The 21,370-nt window shown below is 46.3% G+C and overlaps 2 protein-coding genes across 51 annotated transcripts in view; one reads left to right on the forward strand and one right to left on the reverse strand.

Annotated features, from left to right (window-relative positions):
- Positions 1–12,735, reverse strand: part of APBB2 (amyloid beta precursor protein binding family B member 2) — a 380,374-nt gene extending 367,639 nt beyond the window's left edge. For all 50 annotated transcript variants that reach the window (XM_084971889.1, XM_084971870.1, XM_084971863.1 and 47 more), the window contains exon 1: positions 12,570–12,735. The gene's annotated coding sequence lies outside the window, so the exon portion shown is untranslated. The remainder of the gene's footprint in view (positions 1–12,569) is intronic.
- On the forward strand, positions 5,045–12,773 carry LOC146400404 (uncharacterized). The gene is made up of 2 exons (XM_084971936.1): positions 5,045–5,213; positions 9,847–12,773. The coding sequence occupies exon 2, from the start codon at positions 11,983–11,985 to the stop codon at positions 12,682–12,684; it is 702 nt and encodes a 233-aa protein (XP_084828062.1). The 5' UTR covers positions 5,045–5,213; positions 9,847–11,982; the 3' UTR covers positions 12,685–12,773.
- Positions 12,774–21,370: the final 8,597 nt, after the last annotated feature.

Here is a 21,370-nt window from a genome sequence, read left to right on the forward strand (position 1 = left end):
AGATTTTTTTTTTTTTTAATTGAAGTATAGTTGATTCACAATGTTGTGTTGGTTTCAGGTGTACAACAATGTGATTCAATTATGTGTACTGAACATACATATACTTTTTCAGATTCGTTGCCATGATAGGTTATTGCAAGACACAGAATAGAGTTCCCTGTGCTGTACAGTAGGTCCTTGCTGTTTATCTATTTTATATTTAGCAATGTGTTTCTATTTATCCCAAACTCCTAATTTATCCCTCTCCCCCACCCAACAAGATGTTTTAAATCGAAGCCCTGTGCACTATTCTCCTGGCCTGAAATTGCTCCTCTCTGTGTCATGATCTTGACATGGCCATCACTCACTCAGGACACTGCTTGACAGTCACCTACTAGGACCTCTGGATCTAAAGAAGCCCATTAGGCATCTTGCATCACACCACCCATCTCTGTTTCTTCACAGCCCCTCCCATGAAGACAGCAGAGAGCGGTCCGCTCACTGCCATACCCTCCCTGGGGCCCACATAGTAAGTGCTTAATAAACATGTGCGGAATGAATAAGGAAATGAAGTATTCTGGCTATCCCTCCCTCTGGCTTGGAGAAATGATTAAACATCTGGTTATATTTAATTTCAGTTCAATATGATTTATTATTTCAAATAAAGAGGCCATGCATATGCTGTGGCTGCTAAATTAAATATCTGCATTTCCTGTGGACGCATTATTTTCATACTGAGCCACTTGAAGAAAACTATGTATTTTTGAGTCATTTCTGTACCAATAATGGGTTTAAAGTGATCCCCTCCCCTAGACCTCTCTGGAATTTGGGCCCCAAAACCACAAAGTTAACCGGCTCTTAAGTTAATACTGACCTCATTAACATCCCATGTAAGTCTATACCATCCTATCTGGGGATAAACTCTCAGGAAAACTAGCTGCTGAAAATGTCCTGGGGCATATTAATTAAAGCCTCCAATATGACATTCCAGTTCACTCACTCAGTCATTCTTTGACAAATGTTTATCGGGTATCCGGGACTCGAAAGCCCAAAGATGAAGAAGCCACAGTGTTGTCCCTGAAGGGCTTACAGGCCAGAAGAGGAGCCAGGGAAGTAAACGGTTACAATTGTGTGTGACAACAACGGCAGCTGTCATCAGGCATGAGGAGGTCACAGTGGGAGCCAGAAGAACCAGTGGCCCTGTCCTGGGTGATCACGGACCCTGGTGATCTTCCCAGCCTGGTCCCCGGACCAGCAGCTTCAACATCTCCTGGGAAATAGTTAGAACGCGTGCAGTCTTTCATCAGGCCACACCACAGGCCTGTGGATCAGGAACTCAGGGGTGGGGCCCGTAATGTGTTTTAACAAGCCCTTGGGTCATTCTGACACACCCTGAGGTTGGATGATGAAGCTACTTCCTGAAGCAGCAACAAAAGTCAACAGGTAACGAACAGACAGGCAGGGAAGATGGTTGCAGGGGAGGGGAACAGGATAAAAGGCCAGAGAAGACCTGGCATGTGGTTAAGAACCGTGAGGCTGTGGCTCAGAGCATGAGGAGGAAAGCACAGCAGCTCCTGGAAGGAATCAGGCGCTGCACCAAGGGGCTGGGGCTCCTCCTGAGGGCAGCAAGGAGCCCTTGGGGGTTTGGGGACGGACATGCCCAGACCTGCAGATTTCAAAAGCTCACCTTGGAGGCAGTGTTGAGAACAGGGAAGCCACAGAGAAGGAGCTCCAGACTTCTGGGTGAGAGGAGACAGTGGGGGGAAGAAAAGTGCAGACACACGATCAGAACCAGCAGGCTCCCAGCGGGAAGTAGAAGTCAGGGGCACCTTACACAGCTCCAGAGACCGAGGGGCCAGGTGCAGGGGGACTGACGGCATCCATTCTCCTGGGAAGCCTGGCCTGACACACACCCAACCAAGCAGGGGCAGGTGCTGGCCTGGGAGGCCCTGAGTACTTCTCCTCCTGGTAGCACACATGGCATCTGACCGCAGTTAGCTCTTTAGCTGCCAGAGGCAGTGGCCATCCTGGTCAGTGTCCATAGGCATCATGTGGAACAGTGCCCAGCGTTTGGGAAGCCGAATTGAATGAATGGAGCTGGACAAGCCGGGAGGCCACTGCAAGGCCACTGCTCTCATTCAGGGGAAGGAATTAGAAAGCTGTATCAACTGAACTTAATTTTTCTCTAGTCTGTTGATACTATTCAAAACACTGGATAAAAACCTTTACAAGTCAATCCCGTTATCAAAGTGCAACAGGAAATCTGCTCTGTTCAGTAGAGTCCACAAGCTCATCTTCCTGCCCAAAGTCAAACTATGGTTTGAGCCCATCTGCAAGTGAAAACATAACACAGCTCAGGGCCACAGAGCGATGCTACCTAATAGAGACAACAAGTTGGCTTTCTTTTGTTTTCAGAACTCTGCGAAGCCCTGACACAGAGAACAGAGACATTTCAAACCCCATTGAGACTGTCTTTGCTTTTATTTTATTTTATTTTATTTTATTTTATTTTATTTTATTTTATTTTATTTTATTTTATTTTATTTTTTGGCCACACCTGCAGCATAGGGAAGTTTCCAGGCCAGGAAACGAACTCGCACCACAGGTGTAACCAGAGCCACAGCAGTGATGCCAGGTCCTTAACCTGCCGAACCACATGGGAACTCCTGCTTTGATTTTTAGAAATAACTTCCAGCAGGCAGATAATGTTGTGACCCAATTCCAGGGTATTTTGGAAATAGCGGGGGCCTAACTTGGGGGTGGAGCTGGTGGGCGTGGAGGGAAGAGATACTAGGCAGGCAGCACCACCTGCCTCTCAATCCTGCATGAACCTTATAGAGAAAAGAACTGTGACAGGAAGTAATGTAACATCTCCCCTGACCTGCTTCCCATTTTCTCACCATTCCCAAAATAGACAGAGCTACGGAAAACCATAAATATATTTCTCAGGCCTCTAGGGGGAAGGTTCATTAAGTGTATAAAGTTGGGTCCCTGGGGGGAGAAAAAAAGATGAAGGGCAAAGCTATCTGACGTCCTAGAATCAAGAGGTGGAAACAGCGGAAAAATAAAACCCATGGACAAAAAGGAACCAGAGAAACAAAAACAAGGGGCAATTCTTAGCCCAAAGCATGCTGAGGCGATGCTCAGAGCTCAGTCATCCTGGATTCTCCAAACTCAAGCTCTTTAGCGTCAGAAGTTTTTGCTTTTTTCCCCAAACATCAGAGGCCTCTGTCACCCCAACACTGCCTCATGATTGGCAGGCAACTTCTAGTCAGATTCCGGTATATTTTATTTACAGTAGAAATATCCTAGACTGGAATGTGCCCAGAGAGATTCAACACAGCCACCCTCAGACTTATTTAGAAATTTATTTGCCATTTCCTAATACTCAATTTGTGTTCAGAAGAAAGAAATGCACAAGAGGGAGGGGGCATAACCTGGAGACAATGGCTCCATCACTAAGGATGCAAGTTTAGCTTAATGGAATTTTGAAAATGGAAGAAAGGTGAAATTTTCCCCAGCCTTTCCCCAAATGCTGAATCTAGGAAAGCTTCATGTTGTGGTAGAAAGAAGAATACAGGCTTTGAAGAACAGGAAGTACTAAATTATGGGGATAGAAATCAGAAAGCAGTTTTTCCTGGAAGTGGCAGAATTTATCAGAGAAGGACATAAAAGATTTTTCTAAGATGATGAGAATATTTTACATTTTTCTTTGGGTTGTCAGTATCAAGTATACAAAACTGTCAAACCACTGAACTAAACACTTAAGAGTTGTGCATTTTATTATATGTAATTTACACATCAATGAGGGTGGGGGCTACCCTGCCGTGTATGGTGTTCCCAGGGCCAGGGATCAGATCCAAGCCACAGCTGTGATCTACACCGCAGTTTCAACACTGGATCCTTAACCCCCTGTGCCGGGCCGGGGATTGAACCTGTGTCCCAGCACTCCAGTGTGGTGCAATACGACCAGAGACACCACTGATCCCATTGTGCCACACTGGAACTCCATACATTAATTTCTTAAATGTAAGAAAAAGAACTTAATAAGCTTGAAATCAAGAATGTTGGCCCCTTGGAGTTCCCGTCATGGTGCAGTGGTTAACGAATCCGACTAGGAACCATGAGGTTGCGGGTTCGGTCCCTGCCCTTGCTCAGTGGGTTAATGATCTGGCGTTACCGTGAGCTGTGGTGTAGGTTGCAGACGCGGCATGGATCCTGCGTTGCTTCAGCTGTGGTGTAGGCTGACAACTGCAGCTACAATAAGACCCCTAGCCTGGGAACCACCATATGCTGGAGTGTGGCCCTAAAAAGAAAAAAAGAGAATGTTAGCCCCTTCAAACAAACAAAACAATAAAAGAACACAGGCTTTGTTTAGGGACTGGGCAAGCCATTTAATGTTTCTGCAGCATAGTGTCCTTACCTTTTAAAAGGGGAAAAAAAGAAGGAGGTACCCCAAAAGAGGAAGTGAAATGTTTACAGCACCAGGCAGAGCTGGACCTTAATTAATAAACGTTATTTCGGAGTTCCCCTTGTGGCGTAGTGGAAACAAATCTGACTAGGAACCATGAGGTTGGGGGTTCGATCTCTGGCCTCACTCAGTGGGCTAAGGATCTGGCATTGCCGTGAGCTGTGGTGTAGGTCGCAGATGTGGCTCAGTGTGGCTGTGGTGTAGGCCGGCAGCTGTAGCGCCGACTGGACCCCTAGCCTGGGAACCTCCATATGCTGCAGGTATGGCCCTAAAAAGCAAAAAAATAAAGTAAAATAAAATAAAATTTAAAAATAAACGTTATTTCTTCTCCCTGTCAGTTTCTCAGCAAGCCATCGACTCTTCTATGTAGGCTGCAGTTGCAAGGCAAGCATTACTATTCACCGTGTAGCCCTGATCGAAAAGGACCTCAGTGTCCTTATCTCTACAATGGGAGTAGCACCCGTGTTTTATAAGAATTAAATAAGGTAACAGCTATAAAGCTCTCTGCACAAAGAGTTCCACAATATTAGTAACACATTATTATGACCAGTGAGATCTAGACATTATTAGGCACATTTTAAAGTATTATTTCAGGAGTTCCTGTCGTGGCGCAGTGGTTAACGAATCCGACTAGGAACCATGAGGTTGTGGGTTCGGTCCCTGCCCTTGCTCAGTGGGTTAACGATCCGGCGTTGCCGTGAGCTGTGGTGTAGGTTGCAGACGCGGCTCGGATCCCGAGTTGCTGTGGCTCTGGCGTAGGCCGGTGGCTGCAGCTCCGATTCGACCCCTAGCCTGGGAACCTCCATATGCCTCGGGAGCAGCCCAAGAAACAGCAAAAAGACAAAAAAAAAAATCTGGTGTTGCCATGAGCTACGATGTAGGTCGCAGACACGGCTCGGATCCTGCGTTTCTGTAGCTGTGACGTAGGCAGGCAGCTATAGCGTCAATAGCTTCCTAGCCTGGGAACTTGCACATGCTGCTGGTGCAGCACTAAAAAAAAAATAAAATAAAGTATTATTTCAAAATAATTATCTATTTTCTTAAGCTACTATTTAAAAGTCAAAAATACTGTTTTTTCTCTCCTCCCACCCCCAACAGCAACTCAAACGAAAGGTAAATAATACCAGTTCCATGAGCAAATTATTCTTAAATTTCCTCTAGCAATTTATGAAGGCTCACCCTGAAGGGCATGATACTGCAGGGCTCCAAACTCACCTCTCAGTTCTCTGGCTGTATTGCCATCCGCATTTCCTAGAATCACCAATCCTGAATTGCTAAAGCATGCTGCTTTGGCAGAAAGAGGCCAGCATGCAAAGAAACAAACATCGAGATCTGTCATTCTGAGACCCTGCTCGCTAAAATTCCCACTTCAGTCGTTTGTCCTTCCTGCTCTCTCAGAACCTCATCTTTCATCCTGGCCCTTTCCCTGTCATTCTTGAGCTATCATTCAAAAGTACTTGCTGGCTCCCGGAGCACTTTCAAAATTAGTTTCTTCTCAGCTCCTGGGACCTTGGGTCTGTACCAGTGACTCCACATTCCTGGAAGGTCCAGAGGCCCCAGGAGCCCACCCACAAGCTCCAGTGTGGCCTGGCCTCCACTCTTCAACTAGATCCTGAGGGCTGAGCTTCCTACATCTCAGGCCCAGATTCCCAGACTTGTCAAGTTCATGGGCCATTAAGCTGCCAAATAAAAATATTCCTATCAATGCATAAAAGAAACCTTGCCCCCATGTCAGAATGGGATCATCTCAGAGAAAAGGACACATCTAATTTTTTTTTTGTCTTTTTGCCTTTTCTAGGGCCACACCTGCGGCATATGGAGGTTCCCAGGCTAGCAGTCCAATCAGAGCTAAGCTGCCTACACCACAGCCACAGCCACAACCACACCAGATCCGAGCCCTGTCTGCGACCTACACCACAGCTCAAGGCAATGCCAGATCCTTAACTCACTGAGTAAGGCCAGGGATCGAACCCGCAACCTCATGGTTGGTTCCTAGTCAGACTCGTTAACCACTTCGCCACAACGGGAACTCCAGACACATCTAATTTGAAGATACCTATGAAATAGTCACTACGTGGTCATCTTGATCACTCGGATAAGGATAGTGGAAACCGCTCCAACAGACAACAGCCCCAGCGCTGTGATTTGCACACAGGAGACACTCAGTAACTTCTAAATTGTGTAGAAACTAAGCTCTGATTCACAGGGCAGGGATTTCAGAAATGCTAATTCCAGACCACAGGTAATGCCAACCTTCCCATCTTCAACAGCAGCATGTCCCCCTCTGGAACGCTGCTGTTTCTCCCCAACCTCGTCCTCCTGAGCCCATACTTCTAGCTCAGTTCCAAAAGGGCATTCTTTTCAGTCAACTTGAAAGGAAAACAAAACAAAATAAAACAAAACAAAATCACTCTGCCTCCTCCTTGAAGCATTCCTGAAGCATACTTTCCAGGAGAGCTACACTTCAAAAACCTCAGCGACTACCTGGCAGACAAAATGTTGCAAGATTTCCACAAAAGGCAATGGACAGAATGGGTCACTTCATTTACAACAACTACCAAATCATTAACAGACAATAAAGAAATACCTTAATCCATAATTCCATATCATTCTTTTTTTCCATGTTCTTTTTCCCTCACTGTCCACATGAATCCACATACTTTATATACCAATACATGACACATTGTGACTTTTATCCTGTTATAAAAATAATACCTGTCCTAACATTTATTCAGTGCTTAGAAGACGAGGTAAGATGCAAATACTACAGAAAAAAAGATTATGTGGAAAGAGAAGCTCTCCTGTAAATCTGCACCCAACAGCCTCTAATACCTTTAAACCAATCAAGGCTTCTTCTTGCCAGGTTGTCATAGCTCGACTCTCTAGCCTCCATATCCTTCTTCTCTTTCAGCTCCAATCTGCTGTTTGAAGTTTCTGCCCCACTCCTCCCAGGGGCCCAGCAACCCCGGCGCCTAGTCATGATCAGACGCACTAGTCTTACTGTGTATTTATTATCGCTGTTTTTTTTTAGGGCTGCACCTGAGGTATATGGAAGTTCCCAGGCTAGGGGTCGAATAAGAGCTACAGCTGCTGGCCTACACCACAGCCATGGCAACACCAGATCCTGGACCCATTAATCGAGGCCAGGGATCGAACCCCCATCCTCATGGATACTAGTCAGGTTTGTTAGCACTGATGCCATGACGGGAACTCCTATTCTCACTTTCTTTAAGTGCCGATAACAACTCTGGCTTCTCTTCACCTGCTTTCTTAAAGGTTAGTAAAACTGAGTTTTGTGAGTCTCTTAAAAGCAAGGTACCATACAAATGCCAAATATGATAGGTTTCCTTTACTGTCTGCCCCCTCATCACAGCTTGCCAGAAAGAAAAAAAAAAGAAAAAAGTTCCTGTAGGCGCATTCCCACAGCCATCACTCCTGCTACTACAGCGGCGAATCATGGGCACCTGCTCAATACAGTGATGGTGCCAGCATGAAATGATCGTGATAATTTTTATTCCAGAGACCAAGGCCTGCAAGTCTGATCAAGAGCTGAAGAGCGAGGACAGGGACATGGGAAAAGCTTGCCAAAATTTCACGTGGGTGGCCCCAGCAGCCAGGACACAGGACACCCTCCTCCCCAGCCTCAGAGAGTCCCTGGATTACCTGCACGCCCAAGAGCAGTCTCTCCTGAGAAGATGCTATCAAACAGCTTCAAATAACTAAAGCCCTCTATCCAATTCTTATCAGGACCTTATGACCTACCTAAACTTGGCAGCGTCACAAGGCGTTAATTTTATGACAGCCATTCTTTGACAAAAACTAACAGGGATATAGGAAATGGCCAAAAAAGGAAGGGCAATGCACAAAGCAGGGCAGGCCAGACTTAATGAAAGACAAAATCAGCTTCATCTAAGGCTCTACATATGGTTGCCCTTTTCAAGCAGCTGCAACACAGCCCCTAGGTGGGGACCTGAAGGCCCAACAGACACCCAGAGGGTGCATTCTACTGCAAAGTCCTCATTTTACAGATGGAAAAACTGAGACCCAAAGAAGTGGGTCCCAAGGTCACAGAGTAAATTTAAGTAGTGAACAATGCTGGTCCACAGAGCAAGTCTTGGGAGGCCCTGGTTGGCGGTCTTTTCACCAAATCCCACCAGACCCTCTACCATGGAAAGTACATCACTCTGCCTCTGACAAACCATTTCAACTGAAAGAAATGCCATCAACACATATCAACATGCAGAATATGCACTAGTAACATAAAATTAAAATGGGTAAGCTGGGCTTATCTTTACATTTAAATTAAATTTACATTTAAACTAATTTGTTGGTAGTACAACATTGTTGAAAATAAATGAACATAAAAAACATAAAATAGTTTTTAAATCTGGATGGAAGCATCTTAAAAACATTCAAATCAGTTAAGACATGCTGTTCCAATCAAATCATATTCTAAATAACAAGTTAAATATGTTTTACAAGAGAATTCTTATTGAATAATAATGAAACCAGTTGAAGACAGTCTCATAAAAGAGAAAACTTAAAAGTTCTATGGCTGGAGTTCCCATTGTGGCACAGTGGAAACAATCCAACTAGGAACCATGAGGTTGCGGGTTCGATCCCTGGCAGTGGGTTGAGGATCTGGTGTTGCCGTGAGCTGTGGTGTAGGTTGCAGATGTGGCTCAGATCCGGTGTTGCTGTGGCCAGCAGCTGTAGCTCTGATTAGACCCCTCGCCTGGGACCTTCCATGTGCTGCAGGTACTGCCCTAAAAAATAAATAAATAAATAAATAAAAAGTTCTACTGCTGTGCCAGCAAAGGACTATCCACCTCCTCAGAGGGATTTTCTTGGGAAGCTGACATTTATGTCAAAGATACCAACACATAAGATAGTATATGCAAGAAGCTAAATATCAGGCTTGACGCATAGTAAGTACTGAACAAATGCTAGCTGCCTTAACTTGGGATAGGAAAATAAGTGCCACCCGCATAACCAGTAATACCTTCCTACAACACCTTCCTAGTGCTCACTCTGGCAGCACATTTACAATACTTTCCTAAAAGTCTTGTCCCTGTGCACCTGGAAAAATTTACGGTGCATAGGACAAAGCTTGCATTTTTTTTTTTTCTTTTTACGACTGCTCCTGTGGCACATGGAAATTCCCAGGCTAGGGGTCTAATCAGAGCTGCAGCTGCTGGCCTACGCCACAGCCCCAGCAACACCAGATCTGAGCCGCATCCGTGACCTACGCCACAGCTTGAGGCAACAGTGGATCCATAACCCACTGAGCAAGGCAGGGATGAATCCACATCCTCACGGACACTATGCTGGGTTCATGACACGCTGAGCCACAAGGGGAACCCCAGGTACTGAATATTTTAAAGGTATAACTGTAGGCGGTGAAGAGAGACAACATTCCATTTCTCTTAAAAGACACTTAGACATCCCGAAACCAGGGTAATCAACATAACACTGTTCTAGGACAATGGTGAGTCTTTCAGTATTAATTCCAGCTGTTATTGAAAAGAAAAAAAAAATGGATGCTTTTCGTTGCTTCTCTGGCAGCAAGAAAAGAAAATAGTCATCAGAAAGTTGAAACATGACATAAAAAGAGTAATAACTATTTGGAGTTTCTGTCACGGCACAGTGGGTTAAGAATCTGTGGTGGCTCAGGTCTCTTTGGAGGCAGACGTTCAATCCCCAGCCTGGCGGTGTGTTAAAGGATCCACAGCTGCAGCATGGGTCAGGGTCAATCTCTGGCCCAGAAACTTCCATATGCCATGAGTACAGGCCACTATTAAAAGAAGAAAACAAAACAAAGGCGTTCCCACTGCAGCCCAGCAGGTTAAGGACCTGACATTGTCTCTGCAAGGATTTGGGTCCATTCCCTGGCCTTGCTCAGTGGGTTAAGGATCTGCTGTTGCCACAAGCTATGGCATAATTCCCAGATATGGCTCGGAGCCGGTGTTGCCATGGCTGTGGTATAGGCCAGCAACTGCAGCTCCCATTCAACCCCAAGTCTAGGACCTTCCATATGCCACAGGTGTGGCTGTAAAAAGAAAAAAAAAAAAAAAGAGTAACTGTTTCACAGTATTTGTACACATGGATTCTTGCACAATTTAGCAGTCTTCTCCTAAATGATTTTGCAGTCAGTATTCTTATTACTAACCTGGTAGCATGGCAGAAGAGTCTAAGGTGCTGGATTAAGCATTCTTATTACTCCAGTTAAAAAAGCCAGCCTTTTACACTTTAGCTCATGGAGTTTTTCCTCTACCACTTTATAAAAGTTTCATTGAATGGAATTGCGCTGGCTCCTTACAGGTGAATTATTTACTTAAAAGTATCCTTTTCAAGAGAGAATAAAAGTAGAAGTAAACACCTTCCCTGAGAAAGATCTCAACTTTAGAGTCCTTTCTCAAAAGCTCTGAGCAAATATCCAGACCAACCCCAGCCTGTGAAGACCCTGAGTGATTTTTCGAGTAATCCCATGACCAAAGCACAGCTACAGAAATCGTGCATCTGCTTCCCCAGGTGTTCTGACTCCCAGCCCATTGTACTCTACCGCCACCTGTGTTCTCCCAGCATTTCCCCTGTGTGGCGGTTCCTCATCCTTTGAACAAATGTCATCCTTTCAAAACAGAGCCATTTCGAGGACTCTGTGAGTTCCGATAAACAACTGCTGAACAAATCCTGCTTTCAAGCTACAAGCTGAAAACATAACAAAGCAGCTACCTAAATTCACAAAGAAATCCCCCTTCCTGAAAGCCCAGCTACAGGAATTCAGAGATTCTTAATTATCATGGCCATTTGAGGACAAGATTTGAAATCTAAATCCACGACAAGGAAAAAAAAAAAAAAAAAAAAAAAGACTTAAGAGACCCAAATTCAGAACAATGGATCAGGATGCCACTGTTTGCTTTTTTTAAATCAGTGAAATATTAAAACACATGACAAACCAACGCCAACCTCACAAAGTTTCCTCATTTCCTGGGATTCAACCACCACTGCTGGCATCATGTTATGGTAACCCCTTAAGTAGTTTACCTATCAGGTGCAAGGTAAAGGCAGTGACTGAGGAACTTCTTAAACAACACTGTGCCCAGTCTTGTCTGAGCTTCCAACACTGACCTTATTCTCCTCTTAACGTTGGCCCTCCCCGGCCACTCAATCCATCACAAACCCTCTGTAACAGTTGTGGCTCTAAACTGCGCAGAACTTGACTACAAATCGGCCACAACTCTAGATCTGATTTCTCCAATTTACTATTTGTTTAAATTCAAGTCCCAAGCCCCCTTGGCTCTTCGTCCCCGACCTCTCGGTTCTAGATCTCTCAGCCGACGTCAAGATCACCTTTCATTGTTTCTGTGGGACTCCGCATCCCTCCCTCCGCCCAGCAATGTTTTCATCGCACAAATGTCATTTCTAGCGTTCAACCCTCCATTCCGCCCGGCGGGCAGCAGAGGGGATTCCTGATTCGGTCCCCTTCGCACAGCCATTTTCTAGTTAAAACGCTCCCTGCCTCCGAAGGGGAAATGAACTTTTCCCCCTTGATCTTGCAGCGGCTAAGCTCTGAACCCCTAGAAAAGCCAGCCGGGTCTTCAACTCCCCCGCAGGAGCGCACTGCCGCCCGGGGAGGAAGAGCCCAGCCGCACAGCGGAGGCCAGTGCCAGGGCAAGGGGGTGTGCGCTCTTCCCCGCCGGCGCCCACCCTCACTTTTCCCTTCCGCAGCCCCCACCCCGGCGCAGCCCCTCCAATCCTGTCTCCCCGCCCAGGCCCTGCCAAGCCCCCGGCTGCGGAGGGAAAGGGGGCGCCGAGAAGCGGGAGTGATGGAGTCAAGGAGTGAGCCCGCAGTCACCGTGCCACCCGGCCCTGCGGCGCGGGCGCAGGGCGCACGGGACTCCGCAGCGGACGCCCGCTGCAGATGCGTGGCAGCTGCTGCAGCTGTGGCTGCGGCTGAGCGGGCAGACGGCAGCAGCCGCGCAGACCTCGGGGGCCGGGAGGAGAGGAGCAGCCGCCCGGGCTACTTGCCGCACGCCGCTGCCGCTGCCCAGGTCTCCCGCCAGCACTCCCGGGCCGCCCAGGAGTCCAGAGCAAAAGCAAGGAAGAAAGCGGGGCTCACCGGTGGTGCGCGCGGCGCTCTCCTCGGCTCCGGCACCCGGCAGCTCTGCTCCAGTCTCGCCCTGCCCGGAGCGCCACGATCAGCTGCGGGTGCAGCGCACGAGCTTCCTACTTGAGACCAAGACGGGCTCCGGCAACTGAGCATGCCCAGTGCCGCTCCGCGAGTCCCGCTCAGGGAGCTGCGCCGGCGAGATTCCACTTCTCCAGGCTTTGGCGGCGGCTGCGCGGAGAGGCTGGAGGGGCCGGACCCGCCGGGGGCCGATCCCGAGAAAGGCGGGGCCGGGGGCGGGGGCCGGGAAGGAGGGGGCGGGCCGCGCGCCTAGTGCGACCCCTGCAGGCAGAAGCTTCCGGGCATCGCGAACGCCTGGTCCCCTGACCATCTGAGAAGATGGCAGAGAAGCAGTGCAGGCCAGAGACCCAATGCGACGCAGCCTGGTATCCCCTCCATATGGCTCGGCGTCTGTCTGCAGCAAAAGGAAGTTGGGTAACATTATCCCTGTCTAGTCTTTTCTCCCACATGCCTGCATTCCCTTATCTGAGGAAAATGTCCTCAGATGAGAGCTGCCCACGCCCATCCAGCTGCAACATGTAGGCGAGACCTTCCTTCTGCCTCCTTATCTAGAACCCCAGGCATATGCCCCCCACACACACACACCATTCCTTGATGTGAAAATCACAGCAGCATCACCTCAAGGAAGAAACATACCTGCAGGAGGGGAAAGCATAATTTCTTCTTCACTTCCAGGAATATTAAATATAGTTCGAATTTAGAGAAGCAAGGTTCTAATAATGGATACTCAGTAAATAGTCATCAGTGCCTGCCCCAGGCACTGTGAATAGCATCCCCAAAGCATCATTAGGGTTGCTCTTCATCAATGCAGTGGATATCAAACTTGACCCTGCATCCCAATCGCCTGGAGGATTTATGGAATCACAGACTGCTGGACAGTCTCTGAATGGGTAGGTCTGTGGTACTGCCGAAGCATCTGTACATCTAACAACTTCCCAGATGATGCTGGTGCTGCTGGTCTGAGGGCCATACTTTGAGACCTCTTGCTCTACTACACAAACACACAGCCTCACCTACTATCTTTTTCAGATGGATTTTGCTAAAAGTAATTTAATAGTAGCTATTAAATAATGGCTCCTCCTAACTCACCCTCTTCCCCAAACCTCCGGAGTGCAGTCCTTCTGCAAACAGCAAACTCACACCCGGAAAGTCCCTATTCTTCGCAAGAGGACTCTATGCGGTTGGGGATGGCATTATTTTCTCCTTTGGCATCATGAATCTATTGAGTACCCACAAGATCTTATAGTTAGCCTGGGGACGGCAGTGAATAAAAAAGCCCAGACCCCAGCTTTCATAGAGCTTAGTGCACAGCGAGGTGGACAGGCATCCATTAAAGAATCCCCCCGAAATGTCCCTTCAAACATGAGGAGCGCCAGGGGGGAAATCTACCAGGTGTGTGCAGAAGGGTGTATAATGGGACCCTGAGCGCAGACTAGAGTGGGGTCGGAAGGAATGAGTGGTGGGAGAAAGATGCCTTGTGGAGGAGGGGTTTCTGACGTTTGCACCAAACTTCTCCCATGAACAGTTTCTCTGAGACCAACCTAGAGGCCAACAATAACGTCACTCCTTTCCAACAGAAAAACAATACTGCCACTGAGGAATCCCTACAAATCCATGAAAGTGCTCAGCCTTGGTGCTGTATCGCTGCACTCCAAGATCTATCTATGCAGCCCGTGGACGAGACATTCGGGGGCCGCAGTTTAACCCACTTTGGGAAAACTCAGGCTCTGAACTGGAAAGCCTTCAAGTTCAAGCCTATGCCCTTCAGGCCTAGAGAGGAAAGGAAATTAGCCCAAGTCCGCCCCCGCCCCTCAGCAGCAGAGACCGGCCCTGGTACCAGCCTTGAAGGCAGGTCCCCTTTTCGCAGGTACTCTATTCTCTCGGACCCCACAGCTTCCCATGGTTCCCCAGGAGTCTGGCCCTGCCACCCGTTCACTCCGGGGTCCCGGGGCTGTACACCGCGCCCGCCCTACGAGATCCATCTCTTCCCGACCCGGAGGAAAACCCGCGGTGGAGTCCTTGGCGGCGGGGCGGGGCGGGGCGGGGCGCGCAGGCGCAGTGGCCGCCAGGTTGGGCCAAGGAGGCGCCCCGCTCCACACCTGATGCAATCAGCCTTCCGGAACCGGGTCCGGCGGCCGCGCTCACGCAGGAAACGCTCCTGCGCCCTCCCCTCGGCCGCGGCCCCCCCGCCCGCGCCCGGCTTCCGAGCCTCCTCGCCGTCCAACTTCGCCTGGGGCGGAGGGCGGCATTCGGCGTCCCGCAGGGGACGCGCGGAAAGAGTAGGGAATTCATCGCCAGGAAAAGCAAAATTCCCGGCTGCCCTAATAGTGACGTGGAAACGGCCACCGAACGTGTCGTGGCTGCAGCAGGAAATTCCCTTAATTATGTATTTCCAGAAGGTGGGCGGGGGTCGGGAGTGGGGAAGCTTGTAACCTTCCTCTGCCTGCTTCCTTCAACCGCCTCCAACACACATTTTCTCGCTCCCAGGAAGGAACGTTTAGAGTAATAGCGGTTTCCAGGCCGTATGGAGAGGACTCCCTGACACCCCGAAACACACCCACATCCCGGACGTGCTCCGTGTGTACAGCACGCTCGCTCTGCTGCATAGAGCCTTACACTGCTAACTCATTTTATACATCATTGGTTTCTCTATACCTCAGCATTTCGGTTTACAAAGAAAAATCATTTCTTGTCTCACCACCTCACGCACTTTTGATATCTTATCGTGAGTGGGTTTTGTTTTTTTCCCCTCATGCTGATTCACCTATGAATTATTTTCCAAGGAAATGAAATATTCCAAGAGCCTGTTTATAAAGCATGGAAGTAAAAATCACCCAAGTCCTTTAAGACCAAAGGGAGAACGAAAAGGCGGATTCAAATAATTTCAGTTGGAAGAATACTTAGGAGATCGTTCTAGAATCAAGTCTGGGTCAACTCTTAAGTGTTACACAGAGGCTCTCTGTGGCCCAAAGTGGTTAAATGACTTCCTTACTTAATAATTCAGCAGAACTGGCACTTGAACACAGATTTCTTGACATTCCAATCTAATGAAAAAATATACTTGTTATTTGCACAAACGCTACACAAAGTGCAAGACTATATAGTACGATGCTGTCTTTTCAGTCCGAAAATTACAAAGTACAAAATCGGTGGCAACAAAAGAGATCCTATTACTTGTTTCTACTTCTGAAGTCACTAGTTTTTAAATAGTCCTTGATCTATCCAGCCACCATACAACCTATCCAACTACTTCTAAGATACTCAAAGACTACAGCATTAAATATTTCAATTACAGTGGTATGAAATTCTTCAGAACTTCCAGACATCAACCAATCTTTTGAGTCTGGTAAACTCATTTGAGTAGTAGTAATAATAATAATAATAATAATAATAAAAGCAACCCTTTTGAGTCAGTATTTAGAGTTTCTAGTATTTTTCCTTGATCATGTGATACAGAAACTGAGGTTAAACCAAGGGAATTGTAATGATCACGACAAAAGAGCAGGGTTATGAATTTCTGCTGTACTGATCTGAAATGCTTTAGCAAAAGGAAAATCAAACTGAAATACAAAATAACTGCAAAACTCATACCTACACTAAGGAGTTTTCAGAATCTACCTTTTTTCTCTTGATGAATGTGTGTTTCTTTTCTTTTTCCTTTTTTGGAATGTTCTGACATTTAGAGATCTGGGAAAATACCTTCACTTAGGCAAAAAATAGAGTCAAATAAATGTCAAAACAGAGGTGCAAAGTACAAACCCATCACAATAAGGTACTAGAATAGCCAACCTTTATTGAGTACTCAGCCTCTGCCAGATAGTAGCTAAGTCAATTAGCTATTTAACTAAATCCTCACAATTTCCCTGGGTTAGGTACTATTGCTATAGTAAAAGTGACACTTGAGAATGTGAAGTAACTAGCTCAAGGCACAACAAACCGATTCAGTGGCCCAACCTGGATGTGAACCCAGGGGTTTCCTGGAGCTTGCACTCTTAAATAACACTCTCTACTGAAGAGTGTAAATACAGAGAAAATGATTGTGATTTTTGTCTCATGTAAGAAAGGTAGTGGAGTATTGTACTTACTTTCCTTCCAAAGATAAGATTTGGTAAAATTACTTTGTTGTCTGCACTAGGGAAGAACCCCTTCCCAACTAAGGAATTGTAGTCTCCGAACTTAGGATCAATCTTACCCACAAATGTAAGGCAGGTGATCAAATACCTAGTGATTTGGGAAGTTACCAGCAAGGCCTGCTGTCTGATGCACTGTCTCCATGTCTGGCCATTTCCTCTGGTCTTAAAACTATCCAATATAGTGGTCACTAGCCACATAGGGTTATTTAATTTATATTAATTAAAATTTTAATTCCTCGGTCATATTAACCCAATTTCAAGGGCTCAAATCCACATGGGCTAATGGCCACAGTATTGGACAGTGCAAGTGTAAAATACTTCCATCACTGCAGAAAATTTTATTGGCCAGTGCTGCTCTGGGCCTTTATCCAATAAAGGAAGGTTTTAATTGCTCCTCATTCTTCACCATTCCTACTCTAAGAAGAACAATGTTTCTAGCTCCATCTAGCTGTCCCCTGAGCCTTAGTCCTATTCTTCCAAACAAAAATTATTATCAAAGTGTAGAATACTATCATGGAAAGATTATAGGCTATGGGCGTTCCTGTTGTGGCTCAGCAGAAACGAATCCGACTAGTATCCATGAGGACACAGGTTCCATCCCTGGCCTCACTCAGTGGGTTAAGGATCCAGCATTGCCATGAGCTGTGGTGTAGGTCAAAGACATAGCTCGGATCTTGCGTTACTGTAGCTGTGGTGTAGGCCAGCAGCTACAGCTCTGATTTGAGCCCTAGCCTGGAAACCTCCATATGCTTCAGGTACAGCCTTAAAAAGGCAAAAAGAAAAAAAGAAGAAGAAATAAAGAAAAAAAGGAAGGAAGGAGGGAAGGAAGGAAGAAAGAAAAGATAGTAGATAGATAGATAGATAGATAGATAGATAGATAGATAGAGGCTATGGAATAAAACCTTATTTCACATCCCAACTCTTTTATTTACCATCTCTGTGACCTTGGACAAGTTATATGACCTCGCTGAACCTTGATTTTCTTATCTAGAAAATGGGCATCTTAATCTTTTCATCATCGATTTGTTTGGGGTGAAATGAAATAGCACATGTAAATCTTCTGGTCGGCCTCACAGAGATTTCCTTCCTTCCACTCCTATTTCAGTTAATGGCATCACCAATTACTCAGGTTTCCAAACTGGAAATCTCAGTCATCTTCAAGCCTTCCTTCCTCCTAAACCACCCCCATAAAATTAGTCATCAAGCCCCATTTGCTTCCACCTCAGGGATGTTTCTCAAATCTGGGCCCTCCTCTCTATCCCACTCCCACTGCCCTCATGCACTGTTTCAGTATCCTGCTAACTGACCTTGGGGACAGTCATCACTCCCAATCCAAGCACTTCCTTCATGCTGCTGCCGGAGGGAGCCTTCTAAAAAAAGATGCTGGTGATGTCACTCCCCTCCTTTAAAACTACGAATGACTTCCAGTTGCTTAAGGATAAAAGCTATTAAACCTAAGGATCCACATAACCACCTCCCCATTCCATTTCTTTCCTTATTATTATTATTATTATTGTTATTATTATTATTATTATTATTCTTTGCTTTCCTGCAGTATATGAAGTCTCTGAGCCAAGGATCAGATCCAAAGCGTAGTCAAGACCTATGCCTCAACCCTCTGTGCAGGGCTAGGAATTGAACCTGCATCCCAACACTCCAGAGATGGCACTGATCTGTGCCACAGTGGGAACTCACTCATTCCATTTCTAACCTCCATTTGGACTCAGCTACCACCAATTTCCCTCTCAGCTACTCCTCCCCCACCCCAACCCCCCCACCTCTATACCCCCTGCATCAACAGCCAATGCTCCATGAAGCACTCTTGGAACGGGTAATGGCCTTTCTTGTCTCTGCCCTTGCACACACCCTTGTCAGGCTGAAATGATGCTTTGATGTCTTCTTTATCTGGCAAAACCCTACTTAGTCTTCCTGATTACTTCCAGTACAAAAGCTTAGTCACCTCTCCTAGGAAAAGGTGGTGACCAGCTCCTCCAGGATGCCCTAGATTAAAGAGTGTAGGTGCTGTACTCAGGCTACCAAGGTTTAAATCCTGGCTGTACCACAATGCTGCTGGTGGTTTGGGGAGAGTGACTTTTTCTTAACCTCAGTTTCTTCATCTGAGAAGACTGATAGTCATAGCACGTACACTTAGTGTTGCTGAAAGTATATACTGAGATAATGCACACAAAGTTCATAATAATGTGCCTCGTTCAGAGGTAAGCATTCAATATATATTCGCTTAAAATTATTACTATTATAATTAATATTTATCCATTTTATCCTTTTGTCACTCTGTGGCTCTTTATACATTTTAACTGAATTTTTTTACTTTCAAAATTTTTTATATTTTGCATTTAATTTGACTTTACATTAAATAAAAAGTGTTTTATTACAGAGGTAATTGATATTCATTGAACAAAAAAAGTTTTTGGTCGTTTTTTTTTTTTTAGGGCCACACCTGAGGCATATGGAGGTTCCCAGGCTAGGGGTTGAATCGGAGCTATACCTGCTGGCCTACACCACAGCCACAGCAATGCCAGATCCGTGCCTCATCTTTGACTTACAGCTCGTGGCAACGCTGGATCCTTAGCCCACTGAGCAAGGCCAGAGATTGAACCTGCATCCTCATGGACACTAGTCAGATTTGTTTCTGATGAGCCACAATGGAAACTCCTCACTGAACAAAATTTAAGAATCACAGAAAACAAACCAAAGGATGAAATTTTTTACTGTTTGAGGCACTTCTTGGTTGCAAACAAAAGGAGCCCTCTTGGGAGTTCCCACTGTGGCTCAGTGGGTTAAGAACCCAACATTGTCTCTGTGAATATATGTGTTCAATCCCTGGCCTAGTTCAGTGGATTAAAGATCTGGTGTTGCCACAAGCTGGGGCATAGGTCATAGATGCAGCTCAGATCTGGTGCTGTTGTGGGTGTGGCGTATACCTGCAGCTGCAGCTCTGATTCAACCCCTAGCCTGGGAACTTCTAGGAAAAGGAAAAAAAAAAAAAAAAAAAAAAAACCGCAAAAGGAACTCTCTCTAGTTAATTTATCCAGAAAAAAAAACTACAGGAGTTCCCTGGTGGTGTAGCAGGTTAAGGATCCAGTGTTGTCACTACTATGGCGCAGGTCACTGCTGTGGCACAGGTCTGACCTGGCCTAGGAATTTTGTATGCCACAGGCAAGCCAAAAAAAAAAAAAAAAAAAAATTACAGGATGGTTCTCAAGTAGCCCACTGCATCAACATATAGATGGAGAATTGGTTTATAAAAGGGTCAGGATCTATGGAAGACTGGCAGCAAATAACACAGACCAGACCATGGCACACTATGTCACCAATGGCCCCACACCACTGACCACTTGCTGTGGCCACTATTCCTAGACCTCAGCAACATATTAGCATCATATTCTTCCTGTTCAAGTTGACAGGTGGAAATATCCAAGGGCACATGCCCATGCCTCAGCCACCAGAAGGCAGAGAAAGGGATTGCTTACCTCTCTTCAGATTCCCCACTGGGAAATAGGGCCCTTCCACACACCCCAGACTTAGACAACAGAGGATTCACCAAAGACGGAAAGACAGTGTTATCCCCTCCGCCACTCTTTCATCTCTTGATGCCTTACCCATGCTTGATCCCTCGTGGCAAACATTATGGACTTCCATGCTTTTGTGCCTTTGTTTATGCTGTTCACTTTGCCTGGAATATACTCCCTGCTTTACACATTTGCCTTGTCCACTTTGCAAAATCATACTCATGCTTCAAAGGCCAAGATTCCTCCCTGATTCTGCCTCACAGTTTATTTAACTCAGCAGGACTCTGCAGGGCCCTCCCCATTAAAAAAAAAAAAAAAAGAAAAAAAAAAAAGCCCCTCTGTGTGTCCCCTCTTTCTTTTTCTTTGTCTTTTTAGAGCCGCACTCACAGCATATGGAGATTCCCAGGCTAGGGGTCAAATCAGAGCTGCAGCAACGCCAGATCCAAGCCACATCTGCAACCTACACCACAGCTCATGGCAATGCTGGATCCTTAACCCACTGAGTAAGGCCAGGGATCAAACCTGCGTCCTCATGGATACTAGTCAGATTTATTTCCACTGAGCCACAATGGGAACTCCCCCTCTTTCTTTTTCTCTTTTTTCTTTTTTTGTCTTTTTGTCTTTTTAGGGCCACACCCATGGCATATGGAGGTTCCCAGACTAGGGGTCTAATTGTAGCTGTTGCTGCCGGCCTATACCACAGCCACAGCAATGCCAGATGTGAGCTGTGTCTGCAACCTACACCACAGCTCACAGCAACACCAGATCTTTAATCCACTGAGCAAGGCCAGGGATTGAACCCGCAATTTCATGGTTCCTAGTTGGATTCGTTTCTGCTGTGGCAAAATGGGAACCTCCCCCTTCTTGTTTGTAGAAAAAAGCCTCAGTCTCGTAGGCCTTCCCAAAGAGCAGACACAAGCAGTTAGTTACTAGAGAAGTGAGAGAATGCAGAAACAAAGGAAAAGCAGTAAAGCTAGCAAAGTAATAACTGTAATTCAGCAATAAATCCTAGTTCCTCCTCAAGGCAGACACATAAAAATCTGACAGTCTTAAAGTTCTGCAGGAACTA

Source organism: Sus scrofa, chromosome 8, assembly GCF_054392235.1.
Source record: "Sus scrofa isolate SSC_HxYL_T2T_F1_AM1 chromosome 8, Sscrofa_HxYL_maternal_Yorkshire_Landrace_v2.0, whole genome shotgun sequence".
Classification (NCBI taxonomy): Eukaryota; Metazoa; Chordata; class Mammalia; order Artiodactyla; family Suidae; genus Sus; species Sus scrofa.

Bases quoted from the DNA above. Each gene is read 5' to 3' on its own strand.
- LOC146400404 (XM_084971936.1), top strand. From the start codon at position 11,983: ATGAACTTTTCCCCCTTGATCTTGCAGCGGCTAAGCTCTGAACCCCTA.